The following is a 19,019-nucleotide window of genomic DNA, read 5'->3' on the forward strand; positions in this document are numbered from 1 at the left end:
TGGCAAAAACTACAACAAAAGGACCCATTTTGTAAACAAAATATTGTTCCACTAAGACAAAGTTATAGTTGAAGTCCCTTCTGTAAGCCAGATTTTGTCATTGTAATTTAAATTTATTAGAATTTGTAATACAACCAAAAGATCCTTGCGTAGTTATGTTTAAAAGTGTTAGAGTATTAGTTGTCTTTTAGTCTATTAGTTGTGTTTTTTCAGCTTGAATAATATACTTGTATGTTGTCCAGTTTAGTGTGTGTATGCATGTACAGTATGTATTCATCTGTGTCTATGTGTATGCATGCATTTATGTGAGCTGTAGGTAGGTAGATATACGGTGTATGTAAAGATGTATAAATATGTGAAGCATAAAATTGTTTTGTATTTAACTAAAGGATAAAAATAGAGAGAGGGTAGGACTTGAAAAGTTATGAACTTCTTCCTACTCCTTTTTCAACATGGGATTTTATTATTTGAATTACTTACAATAATTTTGGAAGATTGTGCTGAGAAGTACATGTCATTTTAATTTTATATAATTTTATGTATGTAGGTAGGTATGTATGTAGGTAGATTTTGTTTTTTACATGTTCAAAATGAACTGCTAAACTATAAAACAGTATTTTGGAAGGAAATTCAACGTGAAGACGGCATCTCAAACACAACTTTTTCTTTTGACTGAAACATTGCAGACTTTGTGAATTGAAAATTACAGTGTTTAGTATTGTATCTTAAATGTGTGGAAGGGATTTTATCTTAAATGGTAAATGGACTGCATTGGTAGAGCGCCTTTCTACCTTACGACAAAGCGCTTTACAATTTGCCTCTCATTCACCCATTCATACACTAATACCTGCCCCTGTCTCTTCTTTTCACAGAGCTTTCAAAGCAGGTGGAGACCAGAAGGTAGGACTATATTTGTCTGAAACATTGAGCACACATTTGTATGAACAATTGGATGCTTTGGCATGGTCTGCTACTGGACTATTGCATTTGAAACTTCCTTTAATCATTGCTCACAATTGGCTTCAACAGTGTGTTCTGTCACTTTGTGTTTAAATTCATCTGATTCACTCGAGTCACCTGTCGAGCTCTCGCAGAGTCCATGCACTGTGCATTAGCAAAGCATCAGTGAGTCGCTAAACAAGTTGTTTGCTGGATGGAGTGTTGTGAATATTGCTTTTGGAATTTCCTGTGGTTTATTTCGTGATGCCTTGCACAATCCCTGAAGCCAGAGTAATACTGATGCATTTAGTTTCACTGTCAAACCTCTTGACAGCTACTTGACTGAATACTGTGTGAACAGTACAATGGTGCCATGAACTGCTTTGTGCTGCACCTCGTTTTTAGTAAAGCAGCAAGAACATAATACTTCTCACAAAGTCAATGTTCCATTTTTAGTAGGTGTTCTTTTGCAGTCCATGCATAATGCTCAGGGCGAAATCTCATTAGTGAGACATGTCAGTCAAATATGACAATTTCTCAATGTGAGCATTTTGCTTATACCAGCAGTAGCAGATTACTTTAGCCAGTCCGTGGCAGACTGCCAACACAAATAAAATGGCTGTGCTCGCACCATTTAAGCACTTCTTCCATGCACCGAGAAAAGCCTGCAGGCTTTAACAGAGCTGCTCCTGAAGCCCGGAGTAATCATTTGCACACACAAATATTGGGCTGCGTTGGAAGCTTGCTTAATATAAAGCTTGGGATTGTGCAACAGCAGAAGAAACTTTCACGGTGTGTCAAAAATGTCTAACCGCATGTTGTGTGCTGTGCTGCACTGTCTCCCTCTCCCACACCCCCATAGGACTTGTTTTCTCCGGCTTCTGTTCAGCCAAAGTACTCCTTTGCCCCCAGCACAACCATTAACAAGATGGCGAGGCCATTTACAGCAGGTGGTAGTGCCAACTCAGGACCTGCTATTAAACCTGTGGCCTACTCCCCTAAACTTAACACCCAGAGCTCACAGGGCCGTGCCAGTACGCAGCAGCCACAGAATGGGTAGGTGGATAAAGAAACCCTATTCCCTTTGGAACCACAATGTGACTAATGTGGTTTAATGGTTCTGATGTCTCATTATTCTGGTTTTACACTAAAGAGAAAATTACTCCTTCAGGATTTCCAAACTGCATTATGTTAAGAATTGGCTTCAGTGTATTGCCAACATTGTGTCACAGATTTTAGGAAACCTTCCATAAAGGATAAACTTAAGAAAATTAATGCTGACTCACTGCTGAGATATACTTAATTACTCCACTGTCTGTCAACAATGTAAAAAAAGCAAGCATATGAGAACTTTGGCCGTAGATTAATTTTGGGGAAAAAGGAGGAGGTTGTCAAACCTTTTTGTCAAAAGGACCCAAATGATCTTGTTGGCCTTTATCATACAGATAAAATCAAACCCTTTGTTAGCAACATAGCAAGGGATATTTAGCTGACATATGCAATTCAAGCTGGCTTCCTCCAGCTGAAAGACCTCTACAGTGGAAATATTGAATGAGGACTGTTTTACAGAGATTAGTGAAGGCTGTGTCAATAATCAGTCACAGTTTTAAGGCCTGGTATATCTTTTTTTTATTTATTTTTTTTCTCTCTGGTTGTGTTTTTGGCAACTGTAGTTAGGATTTATTTTTGTAGATATTTTTCCATCTTACCTCTTCGTTCCAATCATCCTCACTATGTGAGTGTGTGTGAGAGAGAAGAGAGACAAATGCTTAAAAGTAGTACCTTTTGAGCTTTGAGCAATGTATATTTTCTTGCAAAACAACTCAATTTTCAAACTGATTTGCTGTTTCAACAGATGAGTTATTGACTGATTATTACTTGTATCTTGCTTTTCCAGTGAGTCGTATGTTGCAAAGAAATGGCAACATTTTTAAGTCCAGTATTTTTCAGCTTTTAGAAGCTGTTTTGTCTGTCACAGTACTCGCTCTGTCACTTTGGTTTCTCTTTGTAAAATATCACGTTAGTCAGAAGTCATACCTCCAATAATACAATTAATTACATCTCTCGGTTTGCCTTATGCTTAAAAATAATATACTTTTGTGGTGATGTCACCAGCAACATCCTTTTATTTTGGATTTTTATTTCTAACCAAATTCCATTCTTCTCTCTTTACTTAAATGATAGTGCTATACAGTAGTAATGATGGAAAATCTTGATCATGGAGCATCTTTTTTTTTTTTTTTTTTTTTTTTGATGGGCAAAGTTCAAACTGCTAAACCAACTCTAAAATGGAGCCCTTCTCGTATGGTGTCCCTCAAGTAAACATTCAATCTGCTGTTAGAAAAGTGAATCTTCAGTCTCTCCTTGAAAATGTGATGATAGATTTGGCTTCTGATCTTTTGGTTGTAAATTATAGAAGGGGAAAAAATAGTAACTTGGTTTCAGAGTTGATTGTTTTCAAGCTGTTGTATTTCTGCTATCCTCTCTGCTGTGTATTGAAAAGTAAGTTACCGCTCCCATGACCAGAGTCTTGCTGCTATAATTACATAGACAAGTTGTCAGAATCCTCCAGTTTTTATTTTACTTTTTTTTTTTTTTTGTAAGTTTCAGTTTTTACAAGGATTCCAGGAATGGATCAAAACCTATTTTTAAATGATCCAGAAAATGGCAGTATGGCATGAAATGATGTAGGAGAGGCCAGTGTGGTTCCTGTAATTTGGGTCATGGTAGTGGTAGCCTGGTCTGACTGCAGCCATTGGTGAGATGTGGCCTGTCGCTGTATTAAGCCTCACTCCTAAAAAAAAAGAAGAAGCTTTTACTGCCCGGGTTCTGGATTATTTAAGCAGCCATGCTGTTTTACTCTTGAGAGGCCTCATCATGGTTGTGAGGTTTCTTTGCACATGGCTGAAACCCATTCCTCCGGCCATTTTTGGGAAGAATAGAGCCTAATTATAACTGTCAGCTCACTCTTGATGAAAACATTGTTGGATCTCTCCGGACAGTAAACCGTTTGATGCGAGCAGCATATGTCTAATGTGCCTAGGCCTGTTGGATTGAAACAGGTTTTGTGTGATCTTGTTTGTACAGCATTTCTCTGACATCATGATGCATCAGTGCTGTGGCATTTATCGTTGTTGACGGGGTTTCAGAGCGCAATAAAAAGTTTACTAGCTGCGATGGCACAGGAATCAGGTTAAGGTTTTTTTGGGGGGCAGATGCTACAGCCATTTACATAACCATAAAGCATTTGTGCACATGGGTGAGCGAAGCATTGGGCAAAGGGTTTGTGCCAAATTGACTGAGTCATCTCGGGACAGGGAGACAATGGATGATTTGACAGAGAAACAATGCTGTCTTTCTCACAGAGCTTGTTGATAATGGCGGCATGTCTCGTGGCACCTCTTGCATGATTTTTGCATCCTGCAGCACTTTTGGTCTTTTGTTGTGTACAACCTCTCTGCCATATATTGACATGTTCTGGTTTCCTTCTGTTTAACACAAGGCTGAACTCTGACCTCTGTCTCTCATTTTCTGTTTTCTTCTTTTCTCTTAACGCCGCAGATGGAAACTCTTGAGAAGTTAGTATATCTCTTTATTTATTTATTTTTTTTGTCTTAACAGTCCAGACAAAATGCTTGCTTTCAGTCATTCACAATCAATAATTCCCATCCTTTATTACAGTGGTTCCCAACCTTGTGACCTCTTTTCGTGTGCCTGCAACCCCTCACTGGTTGCATATGTTTACTGGTTGTGAGCAATTGTGATTAAAAATAAATACAAATTATAACAATAATAATTTTTTATTTGAATAACTTTAAATTATCAAATAATTTACAAGAAAAAAAAAAGGCAAAGATTAGAGAAAAGTCTAACACCATAAACATATCTTGATCCTAGGATTTATATTGAAATGCATTGTGGGGGGTCTCTATCTCCAGGTTGGGAACCACTGCTCTACTACAATCCATGCAACTATTTCCTGGTAATTCAACAGTTAAACAGAATCATTTAGCATCTCACGATTTATATTGGACAGTTTTTTAATTTGCAATCAGGACAAAACTAGAAGCATAATGTCTAAAAGCTTTTACTATTTATTCATTTTCCCTCTTATCGTCTGTCTCTCCTTTTATTAACCCAATACAATCTGTCTTTATGTGGTCTTTGGTCTATTCTACAGGGGTGAAGCAACTTACTTTGATGATGTGTACCAAGAGTCCAAGTAAGGGCCAGCTGCTTGCAGACTGGTTTGTCAGCTTATTAGGTTAATGTGGCCAGGCTAGATATGAGAGAAGAGCTAAAGCTCTTTGGTGAATTCAAAGATACGGTTTACAGAACAAATAGTAAAATCAGTTCATTAGTAACCTTCATCTTCATCCTCTTTCTTTTTGATAAATGCATGCTGCAGTTGACCTGCAACCCTGTTAAAGCAATATGTTGGAAATTAAAAACAATTTTTTTTTTGTTTTTTGTGCTGCTTCTTGAGTTGTCGATCCAAATAAAAGCTTTAATATGTAGTAAAACATTCCACAAACTAGGCCAGGCACTGCCAGGGCTTCTCCCATTGATTCTAATAATGAGAGTTTTAAATTCGTTCTCTAATGTGGTAATGTCCATTTATGAGCGTCTACAGTGTGCCCATGAGAAATCTAAGTAATGGACATCCATTAGCCCGCTTATTGCGTGACCGTGATGCTGAGCATTAGGTATTGCATGATCTCTTCAGGATGTCCTTGATTTTAAGGTCACCTGATTAGCTGGGTTGGTGTGAGTGGGTAGTCCCTAGATGGGGGTTGTGTTAACTGCGCCTGCTGCTGCTGGGTGTGTGTGTGTGTAGGCACGGCCTCAGGATGGACAACCTGGCCTGTTTTATCCCCAACGACCGCAGCAAGAAGAGGCTGATCCAGGACACCGAAGACTGGCAGCCCCGCACTGGCACCACCCAGTCCCGCTCCTTCCGCATCCTGGCCCAGCTCACAGGCACCGACTTCAGTAAGTCGGGGACCAGGTCTGGCATACTCGGGAGTGAGACAACAGAGAGGGATGGTTTAGGGGTGGGCTAGTAGTCACGATGAGGTGTAGGTGCTGGTCTGTGACTGAGCAGTTGATCTGCTGTGCTCCAATCACAGTGACTATAGGTGCGAGTGACAGCAGAGTGAGTGACACAGGAAAGGTGGACATTTATTTCGGCTGTGGAGAGGGGCCTCAACTGTCAGGTCGCTGCTGTCTTCAATGACAGTGATTTTCTAATGACTGTATCTAGTCTGACAAACAGATCTACATGTTTATTACAATGGAGGGCTGTGTAGGAACGGCACCATTTAATGTATACTAGTACTTACCGTGTTTGGGTTGCCACAGGATCAGCTGTTTGACTATTTGTCTGTGACAAGCGCCTTCTTTATCAGTAAGGCATGCTAATGTGTGTCTCTCCTGGATCTCTCAGTGCAGGACCCAGATGATGAAATCCTGAAGAGGTCCAGGTAAAAGCTTGAGCATTGTTGATTTGAACACATGTCGTCCTCCTCGGTCACAAGTGTTTGTGCGTTTGTGTGTGGAAGCTTCAGTTTGGCAATTATTTTAGAAATGATCTCAACTTTTAAATCTTCCTTTTTAGTTTTTTGTTATTGGAATTTTGCTGCTTTAAATACTGGCATGCGTGGTGTGGTTTGTACAGCCTTTGTGTTATTTGAACATTCATCTTATCTGCTTCATGGCGTACTTTTATTATTTATTTTTTTGTTCAACATTGGGCAAATTCGCTTCTTTGCTTTCTAGCTGTGAGATAGATGGGAAGATGTATACCATCTTCATGTCTGTACTCCAGCTAATAAGCCAGCCGCCGGTTAGCTTAACTTAGCATAATGACTGGAAACGGGGGAAACTGCTAACCTGTCTCTGTCCAAAGGTCTGTCCACCAATGGATCTATTTCTCAGCAGAGCACATTAACTCCCTGGAGTCTTGTCTTCATCGAGAGATTTCCAGGCAACCAGCACAGACTCTGCAGACCGTGCCCTTGAAACCACAATGTGTTATTTTTACACTTTGGTTTTTGTTTGGTAAAATAACATGTTAATAAGTGAGCCTAAGATGTGCTGGTAGGTGGATTTTGTTACCTCCTGACAGAGCCAGGCTAGCTGTTTCCAGTCATTGTACTAAGCTAAGCAACTGGCTGCTGGCTTTAGCTTCATATTTAACAAACCGATATGATTGTCTCCTCTAACTCTTGGCAAGAAAGTGTATAAGCCTGTCTCCCAAACTGTGAAACTATTCTTTCACTTTCATTTGCCTTCCAGACCTTTTTGATATCCTTTTTTTGTCTTTGGTGTTTCACCTGTTTTATTTCTCTGCTACTTTTTCACCTTTTGTGTGTGTGTGTGTGTGTGTGTACTCTACTTTCTGCTCTCTCATGCTCTTTCTTTCTTTCTTTATTTATTTACTCTCTCCCCTACAATCTATTTCCTTCCTGCCTATCTCCATTTCATATCTCTGTTGCTTGCGATCAGGGAAAAGTTCCTCACTGAGATTCAGAGCCCCCGCTATGCCCGTCTGAGGGATTGGCACCACGACAGGTCTGCTCGTGCCCTCAATATCAAATCCTGAGCGGCATCCTAGACGCCATGGGATGCAGAGCCTGCTAGCGATAGCCACACCGCAACGACTACGTGACAAAGACGACGAAGATAGCCGGCCGTCCAATGGCAGTTAACAAATTCCTCTTTCAGATACAGATGGGGGTGAAATAGAAGTTTGGAAAAAAAAGAAAAAAAAAAAGAAAGACAAGTAAACCAAAAATTGAAGAAACAAAGCCTAGATGACAAAGCCCAAAGTTGAACCTTGCATACTGAGCCTAAGTGTAAGATCTCCCTCTGAATCTCTGACTTGATGATTGTTGACATCACTGTGGACCACTGTGTCTGTGGCCCTATTTTCCATTTTACACTGCGTTACTTGGAGTTAAGCGGTGGGAAGGTGGGAAGGGGGGTCTCAGCAGTGGGAAGCGCCTTTCTGTTCGTTATTCTTCTTTGATTGTGAAGTTCAGACCCTCTTTGATCTCTGTCGGTCTCTCTCTATCACTCTATCTCTGTCTGTTTCCATTTATTGAGTTCTTCATCCTTTTTAGAGTTTTCATTTGTGATTTCCCCCCCCCCCCCTCATCTCGTAGGCTTCTCCAACCATTAAGAAAGAAAAGGAAAATGAATCTGTACTTTTTGTTTTTTTTCTGCTGTCATCAAAAATATAAAACATCTGAAAAAAGCAGCTCTTGCTTCTCTGTCCTTTCTTCTGTGTTTTTTCCTTTTGTGTTTATTCACTATTTAAGGATAAATCTTTTGATATTTCAACTATTCTCATCTCTTTCGTTAGCTGTCACAACAATTTCTGTAGTGTACTGAACAAAAAGGATTATGTAGAAGCAATGGTTTTCTTAGAATTTATGCAGATCTGAATTAATCTGAAGTAGTCAAGCATAAAAACAATAAATTAGGCAACACAAAATCATAAAATGCAGAGGTGCACAGTGAGGAATTGCAGTCTTTAGTCTTGGATTAGAGAGTATTTAAAACCTCATAAAAAGACCAACATGATCATATTTAGAGTTCAGAGTAATTGCTGCAGTAGAGTAGTGTTTGACTATGATCTACTGTGATTTTATTGTGATTTTTATGATTAGAGATTTGTTTTTAATGTACAAACGTATTTATTTATTTTTCCTGTGAAGCACTTTGTGACTCCCTCTGTAATAGGTGCTATATAAATACACTTTACTTACTTACTAGAGTGGCCTTTTTATAGGAGAGAAAAGCTCTAACGGAAAGTTGCACACTAGACTTTTATGTGAAATAACTTTTCATCAATACCAGTATCTTGTTAGTTAGGCACCATGTATCACATTTAGATTTATTAAAAAAAATGACAACTGGAAACTATTCAAAACGTATGTTGTCTGTAGGCAAGGTACAAAATGTACGTTTGCCTTTAGGTGGCCAGGAGAAAACTGTGGGATGGTTGAGATGATGCTGCCTAATGGGTTGTGATAGCAACGTGAATGAGAAGTGCTCTGCCTTGCATACTGTGGTTTAAAGAAATAATGAATTTAATAGCAGCAGGAAACTAGATCGTTGATGCTATTTTAAAGAAACAAGTAAGTCCCGTTTTAAAAATTTTTTTTATTTTTTTTTACATACAGAAAACTGAAAATGGAAATTAGGAAAGGCTATACATTTTCCATTGGTAATTAAATGATACTTGGCAGTATTGCCAAATATATAATCATTAAACAAGTGACTATATAAAGTGACTAAAACTAAACGAGTCCTAACTAGTTGTGCCAGTAAGTGTATCCAGACGGCAAGCAGACGCTCCTCTCGCACTTAATGTCAAATCTGTCACGTTAGCCGGAGTCAGCCACCAAAACCACGTGGAGACATTCCAGCAGATAACCGTCACCGGACAGTGGCAAACAAAGTGTGTAATAGTTGAAGGGAAAAATATTACTTTCAACATGCCACAACAACTACAGCCTCTATACATTAATTGCAACATCGTAGTTTTTGTGACATTATATCATAAACTGTATATTATTAGTCTATGCATTATGCCTAATAAGGAACAAGGGATGACAGACAGAGCTTGTTTGCCTGTAGAAAAGCAGTGCCTCTCCCTGCCCTCTCAGACATGTGCCACCATTGTTTCACATTTTGTCAGTTGTCACATCCAGGTTCTTGCACCGCTGCATCACTTTTAGCTCCACGCTGTGGAGGGTGACATGTGTCGGTGGCTTCTTGCTCACTCTAAATCAAAAACCTGCTCGTTTACCTGTCGGATGTTGAGCTGCCAACAAACTCCTACTTTCCTCATTGCTCAGGTCGATGCATCCCACAGGAGAGGAAAAGCTAAAAAAAAAAAAAAACCCTGAGGTGAATCTGAAATATGAGGTGTAAAGAGTGAACAGGAAATGTCAAGGAAATGTTCCATGGGAATATTGGGATGCTGCTCTGCAGCCTGTCCAAAACTCTATTGTGCGTCTCTAAGGCAAAAAAAAAAAAAAAGCACCCCCTCCTGTCTGTACGGTCTGTGATGCAGGAGTTGTGCACCTGCGTCACACTGAGCAGGAGGGGGAGGAGGATGTTGAAAGCAGTGAAAATGTCAAGAAAACATGATCCAGGCCGCTCCAGGTGGGAATAAGCAGCTGTAGAGGATGTACTCTAATTTGCACCTGCAACCTTCACCAGAGGGAGGTGCAGCCAGACAAACCTCTGAGAGGTGTTTGAGGAGTCGGTGCCACAGGCCTGTAGGGCAGCACAGCAAGGGAGTGGAGCCGGCGCCCGCTGTGTTGACCGGGATGTGTTTTTGCGAGTTGTTGGGGTCCCGGAAGGCTTGTCAGTGTTTGGGGGTGAAGGGCAGCTAACCCGGGGTCTGTGTGTTTAAACGGGCTGAAACAGATTTGTCATGTCCTTTTGGTTTGACCCGGCTGACAGAGATCCTTCTCATCCAGCCTCCTCTCTTCCTTTCACCCCGTTTTGCTGTAGTGTCTTAACCAAAAAATCTGGTACGGACGGGGTCTTACCTTCCTTAATTTAGAAAGTTTTAACTTCCACTCTGTCACCAGCCCTGCAAGCCATCTTATTGACATGTCTTTTATTCTTCAGAGTATGCTGTTGGAAAGTAGCAGACTTTTTTTTTTTATTCTTCTTCTTGCTCAATAGCTCCCAGTTGTGAGTCTGTAACTTCTCCTGCTTCTGTAACTTCTTGTGTTTAGTTGTTTGGCTACATAAGGAGTATAATTGATAGGCAGACTTAACCTGATACAGGCGATGCTATAGAACAAGGTTGTGGCAGTGAAATTCATTTCACATTTTCTTTTTCCTTGCAAATGAGAAATGATTTCATCATCTTTCATTAGTGTATTGTAGATGGCACAGCTGATGATGTAAACATGATGGATGCCCAAGGCGGTGTTATATATATATATATATTTTTCCCAAGATAAGACGTCTCCACAGCTCACTTTCTTTGCTCAGAAGTTTATTTTTTTCTTTCTTCTTCATCTCAGTCATGGTTTGAAGATTTTCTGAATATAGTGACGCTTGCTGGCGGTAACAGAACTTTGAAATGTAGAAACGGCTCTTTATTTCAACACTCCTGCACAATGCACGCTTGAAGCGATTTCTGCATCCAAATCTGACGGTTTCTCGTTCTCTAACTTTGCCCGTGAGTGACGTCAATCAATCCACGGCGTTGAGCTTTCGGATTGCGCTCATTAGCGTAGTGGATCTTTTAATGTCTTTACCGAACGCACGCCACGTTGTTCAGCATTGATCAATCGAAAGGCGTGATTGATTTAAGTCTCCCAAAGGCTTGTGTTATTATGTAAAATGGCCTGCGAATCAATTCCAATTCTATTAGTGTATATTCTTTAACATTCACCTGAATTCTACCACTCTACCACAACAACAGGTGAGAAACCCATGCTAATCCTGTTGATACTGATTTTTATATTAATGATGATTCTTATGATCATTCACACATTAATAATCTGTGGCACAATGCAATGGAGACAGGCTGCTGATATTCAAACATGTTTTGTGTGTGTGTGTGTGTGTGTGTGTGTGTGTGTGTGTGTGTGTGCTCTTTCTAATTAGTCATTTTCTCCCCACAGCCTTGAGCCAACTCCCTCACCTGCCAAGGCCCAGGCAGAAGCTAAACCAGATGGTGAGTTTCTGCTCCTGCTGATGCGTAGAAAGAACCCCAGCAGCATCCAGTAGAGGTTGTGCTAATAGATTCTTATTAAGTTCCGATACATGAGCGTCAGCAGCAACAACGTGATGCCCAAAACTGTTACAACATACACCTGGAGGGAGCGTGTGTAGGAATTCCAAAAAAGTCTTCTAATTCCAAAACAAATCTCTTGCAAAGCATTTTTTTATTTATTTTTTTTCTGGCCCAGGCTCCAAGACTGCAGTTGCGGCAGCAGGCACTTCAGGTCCTTCATCTCGACCGCCGTGGGTCACTGACCCTAATTTCGCCGACCGCTATCGCCCGGACAAGACCAGCACCGTCGTGACCCAGCACCAGCAGCCGGTCCAGCCGACGCCTATGCAGAACCGCAGCTCCATCCTGCAGGCAGCGCAGCAGGCACCCGAAGACGGCGGGAGGACCCCGCTATGTGGCGCCTGCAACAAAATCATAAGGTGAGACCGCACCGCCACATCAATGGGGACAGTTTGATTCATTTCACCAGAGTAAAAATACGTTCAAGTTCTGGCAAATTTAGTCAGTCAGCTAATTAACACAATCTGGAGACATCTTGTTATCACTGAAGACCAGCATCATCCTGACTTAAACCTCATTTCACAGATAATAAAGAAACCTTAGTTCTTATTCTGGTCACTTTTGCAAGAAACCAGAGGAATGTGTGTGTGTATGTGTGTGTGATCCAGTGGAACTGGTGTCAACGTTGTTTGTGTGTGTGTGTGTGTGTTGTTCCAGTGGTACTGTTGTCAACGCGTGTGTGTGTGTGTTCCGTGCGTTGTAAGTGTGTGTTCCAGTGGACTGTTGTAGTGTGTGTGTGTGTGTCCATGTGGACTGTTGTAGATGTGTTTATGTATTGTGTTAGTTGTTGTGGTGTTTTAGTTGTGTGTGTGTTGTGTGTGTGTGTGTGTTGTGTGTGTGTGTGTGTGTGTGTGTGTGTGTGTGTGTGTGTGTTCCAGTAACTGTGAAGTGTTGTGTGTGTGTGTGTGTGTGTGTGTGTGTGTTCCAGTATGGTCGGGTGTGTGTGTGTTCCAGTGAACTGTGTCAAGTGGTTTGTGTCCAGTGGAACTGTTGTCAACGGGTTGTTTGTGTAGTGGAACTGTTGTCAAGTATGTTTGTTCAGTGAATGTTGTCAAGTGGTGTGTGTGTTTCCAGTGGAACTGTTAAGGTTGTGTGTTCCAGTGAACTGTTGTCAACGCGGGTGTGTGTGTGTTCCGTGATGTTGTGTGTGTGTGTGTTCCAGTGGACTGTTGCAAGAGGTGTGTGTTCCAGTGGAACTGTTGTCAACGTGTGTGTGTGTTCCAGTGGAACTGTTGTCAACGTGTGTGTTGTGTTCCAGTGGAACTGTTGTCAACGTGTGTGTGTGTGTTCCAGTGGAACTGTTGTCAACGTGTGTGTGTGTGTTTCCAGTGGAACTGTTGTCAACGTATTTTTTTTGTTTTTTTGTTTCCAGTGGACTGTTGTCAACGTGTGTTTTGTTCCAGTGGAACTGTTGTCAACGTGTTTTTGTGTGTTCCAGTGGAACTGTTGTCAACGTGTTTTTGTGTTGTTCCAGTGAACTGTTGTCAACGTATGTGTGTGTGTTCCAGTGGAACTGTTGTCAACGTTTTTTTTTTTTTTTTTTTTTTTCCGTGGAACTGTTGTCAACGTGTTGTGTGTGTGTGTTCCAGTGAATGTTGTCAACGTATTTTTTTTTTTTTTTTGTTTGTTCCAGTGGAACTGTTGTCAACGTATGTGTGTGTGTGCATGAACTGTTGTCAACGGGTGTGTGTGTTCCTGGAATTGTTGTCAACGTGTGTGTGTGTTCAGTGTGGAACTGTTGTCAATGTGTGTGTGTGTGTGTCCAGTGGAACTGTTGTCAACGTTGTGTGTGTGTGTGTCCTATGGAACTGTTATCAACGTGTGTGTGTGTTCCAGTGGAACTTTGTCAACGTTGTGTGTGTGTGTGTGTGTGTTTCCAGTGGAACTTTGTCAATGTATGTATTTATTCAGTGGAACTGTTGTCAAGTGTGTGTGTGTGTGTTCCAGTGGAACTGTTCAAGTTTGTGTGTGTTGTTGTGTGTGTTGTGTGTGTGTTCCAGTGGAACTTTGTCAATGTTTTTGTTCCAGGACTGTTGTCAAGTGTGTGTGTGTTTCCGGGTTTGTGGTGTGTGTGTGTGTTCCAGTGGAACTGTTGTCAACGTGTGTGTGTGTGTGTGTGTGAACTGTTGTCAATGTGTGTTGTGTGTGTTCCAGTACTGTTGTCAATGTGTGTTGTTCCAGTGGACTGTTTGTACGTGTGTGTCGGTGAACTGTTGTCAACGTGTGTGTGTTCCAGTGGAACTGTTATCAACGTGTGTGTGTGTGTGTGTGTGTGTGTGTGTGTGTGTGTGTGTGTGTGTGTGTGTGTGTGTGTGTGTGTGTGTGTGTGTGTGTGTGTGTGTGTGTGTGTGTGTGTGTGTGTGTGTGTGTGTGTGTGTGTGTGTGTGTGTGTGTGTGTGTTCCAGAGGAACTGTTGTCAACGTGTGTGTGTGTGTGTTCCAGGGGTCGGTATCTGGTAGCGCTGGGTCGTTCTTGGCACCCGGAGGAGTTTACGTGTTCACAGTGTAAGGCGGTCCTGGATGAGGGGGGCTTCTTCGAGGAGCGAGGGTCTGTCTACTGTACCAAGTGCCACGATAACCGATACGCTCCTAACTGCGCCAAGTGCAAAAAGAAGATTACAGGGGTACGAACTGCACTATTACTGAAAACACAAACCAGTTTCAAAGGTGGTGATTTCTCTGTGCAAAAGATATACTGTATCCGATGTGGTACAACCTTTTCTCCTTTTCTCAGGAAATCATGCATGCCCTGAAGATGACCTACCATGTTCAGTGTTTCAAGTGTGCGGCCTGCAAGACTCCCATCAGGAACCAAGCCTTCTACATGGAGGAGGGCGAGCCCTACTGTGAGAAAGGTAAGAAATTGAACCGTTGCAGTCATTGTGTGAATGCTGATTGACGTTTTTTTTCCGACATACAATACTATGACTTTTTTTTTTTTATCACTTTTTTTGTCATGCTATACTATCACTTTTTTTGACATGCTATACTATCACTTTTTTATCACTTTTTTCATCATACTATACCATGACTTATTTATCACTTTTTTGACATACTATACTAGGACTTTTTTTTTGACGTACTGCATTTTGACTTTTTAATGTTTTTTTGTTTTTTCCCCAAATATACTATGCTTAGTGTTTTCATCTTAAATTCTTCGTTGGCGCAATGGCTCAGTGGTTAAAACTGCTACCAACAAGCAAATAGCAAGTAGTCACTGCAGATTCTGACCCAGGTTTGATACCCAGTCCAGGCTGTCCCTTTTCATGATTGTTTTTCAAGGTTGAGTGTTCAAGTCCTGTATGATGCAATTATGTTCAGGACATACATTACAGGAATGAAGAATACAAATAGATGAAGAGAAAAGTTGTCAGTCTCTTCTATCACTTTTTTTCGATTGGAAGACAGAAGGTTGAGTGTTCAAATCCTATATGTTTCAGTAAGTTTTGTGGTCCAATATACTAGGTGAAAGAGGCAATTGACAAAAACAAGCATATGTCCGGTCAGATATCTTAGGGTGATAAGAGAATGATTGGAAGACAGAAGGTTGAGTGATCAAATCCTGTATAGTGCAGTTAGTTTCAAGACCTACATTACAGGAATGAAGAGAAAGGTTGTACTCCAGTCTCTCTTATCACTTTTTTTAACATACTATAACTTTTTATCACTTTTTTGACATGCTATACTATGACCTTTTTCGACATACAATACTATGACTTTTTTATCACTTTTTTCGACATACTATGACTTTTTTTATCACTTTTTTTGTCATGCTATACTTTGACTTTTTTGTCATGCTATACTTGGACTTTTTTATACCTTTTTTGTCATACTATGCTATGACTTTTTTATCACTTTATTTGACATACTATGACTTTTTTATCACTTTTTTCAACATACTATACTATGACATTTTTTGACATGCTGTACTATGACTATTTTGTTACTTTTTTCGACATGCTATACTATGACTTTATCCCTTTTTTTTCAACGTGCTATTCTAGGACTTTTTTCGACATATTATACTATAACTTTTTCACTTTTTTTGACATGCTATTCTATGACATTTTTTTCGACATACCATACTATGAATTTTTACTATTTTACTACTATACTATGAATTTTTAATTATTTTTTAATAATATGAAACACATCTACACCCAAGAATCTAACAAGACACCCTGCCACGTAGCATTAAGTTTGTGATCAAGCTTATTTGATACGTTAGATGGATGCCATAGCTAAGTACACTGTGGTTCATGGTGCATGCTGCATTTTCTGATAAATTTGTTTCTTTTGAGGAAAAAAATGGCTCACTGCAGGGTGTTCCCTCTCCAGTTTAGCTTAAATCATTTTCTTATTTTTTTTTATCAAACTATTTGTAAAACATTGCTTTGCTGTGGGGTTTGGCGTGAGCCTACATCATGAATCTCTTGGCGCGTACCACAGTCAATCATAAAGTGTGATGTTTTCATCTGCTATAATCTATTTAGCTCCAGTTTACTTCATACATTTCTCTATTGGATTTTATGAATGGTGTGTGCTCTTCTATTATGCTGTAAATGATTTAGCGGGGCCGCGTGCCTCTCGCTTACTACTGAGCCTCGCTGCTTTATCAGAGGCGAAGCCAGAGCCCGAGTACTCATACTCTGAATAATGCCTTTAGCTCTGATAAATATTCTGCTGCCTCAGCATCTTTCAGGGATGGTGCAGGTCTCACCCACTCACTCTTGAGAAGCAGCATCATAACCTGACACTTTCCCCAGAGTCCTTGTGATGAAAGAGAGTGGCAAATCCACTTAAGTATCTGGAGCAATTTCACCTCCTCCTAATCCCTCCCTTCCACTCTGGAAAAGCACTAATGTACAGTGGGTGGACAAAATAACACAAACAGCAAAGTATCAAATGTCCAATGAGGGGAAGCACCAACATTTGGCTTCAAAGTGTGTGTGTGTGTGTGTGTGTGTGTGTGTGTGTGTGTGTGTGTGTGTGTGTGTGTGTGTGTGTGTGTGTGTGTGTGTGTGTGTGTGTGTGTGTGTGTGTGTGTGTGTGTGTGTGTGTGTGTGTGTGTGTGTGTGTGTGTGTGTGTGTGTGTGTGTGTGTGTGTGTGTGTGTGTGTGTGTGTGCGCCTATTCCACACTGCTCCAGAACATCCTATAAAGGCTAAGTGATGTTTACATAAGGCGATCGTGGAGGCCATGGACCATGCTTGATCTGATTTCGAGGATGATAAAAGCTCTTTTGAATGAACTTAATTCTGATGGTTATCTCACATATCTCTGCCACTCACCACCTCTCCTCACCTTTCTCTCTCCAGACTATGAGAAGATGTTTGGCACCAAATGCCATGGCTGTGACTTCAAGATTGATGCCGGCGATCGGTTTCTGGAGGCCTTGGGCTACAGCTGGCACGATACGTGCTTCGTCTGTGCTGTAAGTCATTTTGATTGATATGGCTCTCTGTGGAGTTCTCTTTGGCCCATCTCTTCTGTCTGTCCCAGCGACAATGCCGCCTGCAAAATCTGCCTTCACCTCTGGACCTTGAGTCTCTCTCTATCACCTGCAGTCTGTCACTCTCTCCATCTTTTTGTCATTCTGTGAAGAAAACTGAAAGTAAATGCAGTCAAGTAAATAATATAAGCTGTCTCTGCCCAGTAGAAAACACAATGTTAAGGTCTGAGATCTACTCTGCCCTGGTTTCCCAATCTGTCTCTCTCTGTCTCCTTTCATCTTTAAAGCTCTGCCAAATCAACCTGGAGGGGAAGACGTTCTACTCGAAGAAGGATAAGCCCCTGTGCAAAGGCCATGCCTTTGCTCCAGTGTGAGAGAGTGAGTGAGCTTCATCTTCAGAGGAATTAACACTTCTCTCTCTCTCCCTACTCTTTACCACACTCCGCCCTCTGGCACACTCGTACACACGCTACATCTCTTCTTTGCCAGCCACACACCTAGTTACACTAGTCTTTTTTTTCCTATCCTACAGACTTTGTTTCTACATTTGAGGCTTACTGTTAGCTTTATGCACTACGCGTTACTTCGCTGTGCTAATAGGACAGTTCACATGATACTGCCTGTAATACCAAATGCTGTGTTGTATAACTGGAAGTAGTCAAGGAATTGTTTTATGTCATCACTAACTTGTCATGTTCAGATCAAACATTAAAAAGTGCAGCTGGAGTTTATCTAGATTAAATTGTAGTTGTTAGTTAAGAACTCTCACGACTCTACTAATCTCATCCTCGTTCAGTCCGAAGTAAGATCAAATCAGTATCTTTCAAGTTGGAGGAGTCATTTAGCCTTTAATAATCTCACAAATTGCAGTAATGATCTGCCAGTACTCCGGTACTAGCGTGTAGAGAAGTGGTGGCCCCATTCAGGACCCTGGCACTCTGACTCTTACTGCAGTGCTTATTGACGTAATGGGGGTCCAGTCAAGCAGAAATGGGACACCCCCCATTTCTGCTTGACTGGACCCCTGCACCTCTCCACAGAAGCACTAGCTGCAGTATGTGCTTTAAATTTGCCAGAGCCAAATGAGAAATATAGTTAACTGTAATTTGTGAGTCACGTAATAATCCTCAATTGATCCAATTTTAATAGTGACACGTGTGGGTGACAAAAAGAAAGGGCCATTCTTGTTTTAAATGTCAAAGCTTTTGAAATGATCATTTATTGGACAGAGTACCGACTATCCATAAAAAGGAAAGTCGCATGCTAACAGTCCTCTACTGTGATACACTGACTATGGATAAGTACCTCACACAAACACACTTCTAAAAAGCTGAACTATCCCTTTAATGTAGGGAAAGAAAATCATTTAGATCTTGTCCTCCATATTACTATATGATATTGCGATTATTCCTTGGAGTACTTTCAAGTCATGGTGAATTTGTATTTATATTGCTTCAGAACGGGCCTGTAAGTGTTGTCGTTTTTTTTTCATAGCTGTTAATATTTTAGTAATGCCAAGAGCTGGGGCAGAACACTGAGCTGACACGTTCTTTTGAGGTGAATCCATCTGTAAGATTTTCTATTGACTGATGATTTGGCTGTCTTCGCTCTCACCAACACCTCCACAACGAGAGGGCAATGGACTTTCTGATGTTTTCGCTCAGTTTTGTTGTGAATACAATAAGTGCTTTTAAACTAACAGCTGTTGTAACCACAAGCCTAGTGAATCCTTACAATGTTGATGTAGAAATAAATAATTTTACAACAGCCTTGTAGTCATTAGTCGTCTGAATTAA

General features: G+C 40.8%; 1 protein-coding gene across 3 annotated transcripts in view; it reads left to right on the forward strand.

The window, feature by feature from the left end:
• The window catches only part of pdlim7 (PDZ and LIM domain 7), a 37,749-nt gene extending 18,759 nt beyond the window's left edge, over positions 1 to 18,990 (forward strand). For 2 of the 3 annotated variants that reach the window (XM_039812811.1, XM_039812814.1), the window contains exons 4-11: positions 873 to 900; positions 1,802 to 1,995; positions 11,601 to 11,653; positions 11,889 to 12,132; positions 14,216 to 14,396; positions 14,507 to 14,627; positions 17,090 to 17,205; positions 17,511 to 18,990. In XM_039812811.1, coding sequence (XP_039668745.1) covers positions 873 to 900; positions 1,802 to 1,995; positions 11,601 to 11,653; positions 11,889 to 12,132; positions 14,216 to 14,396; positions 14,507 to 14,627; positions 17,090 to 17,205; positions 17,511 to 17,597 — 1,024 coding nt within the window. In that variant the 3' untranslated portion in view covers positions 17,598 to 18,990. The remainder of the gene's footprint in view (positions 1 to 872; positions 901 to 1,801; positions 1,996 to 11,600; positions 11,654 to 11,888; positions 12,133 to 14,215; positions 14,397 to 14,506; positions 14,628 to 17,089; positions 17,206 to 17,510) is intronic. The other variant, XM_039812812.1, reaches the window with a different exon arrangement.
• Positions 18,991 to 19,019: the final 29 nt, after the last annotated feature.

The sequence above is a fragment of the Perca fluviatilis genome, chromosome 10 (genome assembly GCF_010015445.1).
Source record: "Perca fluviatilis chromosome 10, GENO_Pfluv_1.0, whole genome shotgun sequence".
Lineage (NCBI taxonomy): Eukaryota > Metazoa > Chordata > Actinopteri > Perciformes > Percidae > Perca > Perca fluviatilis.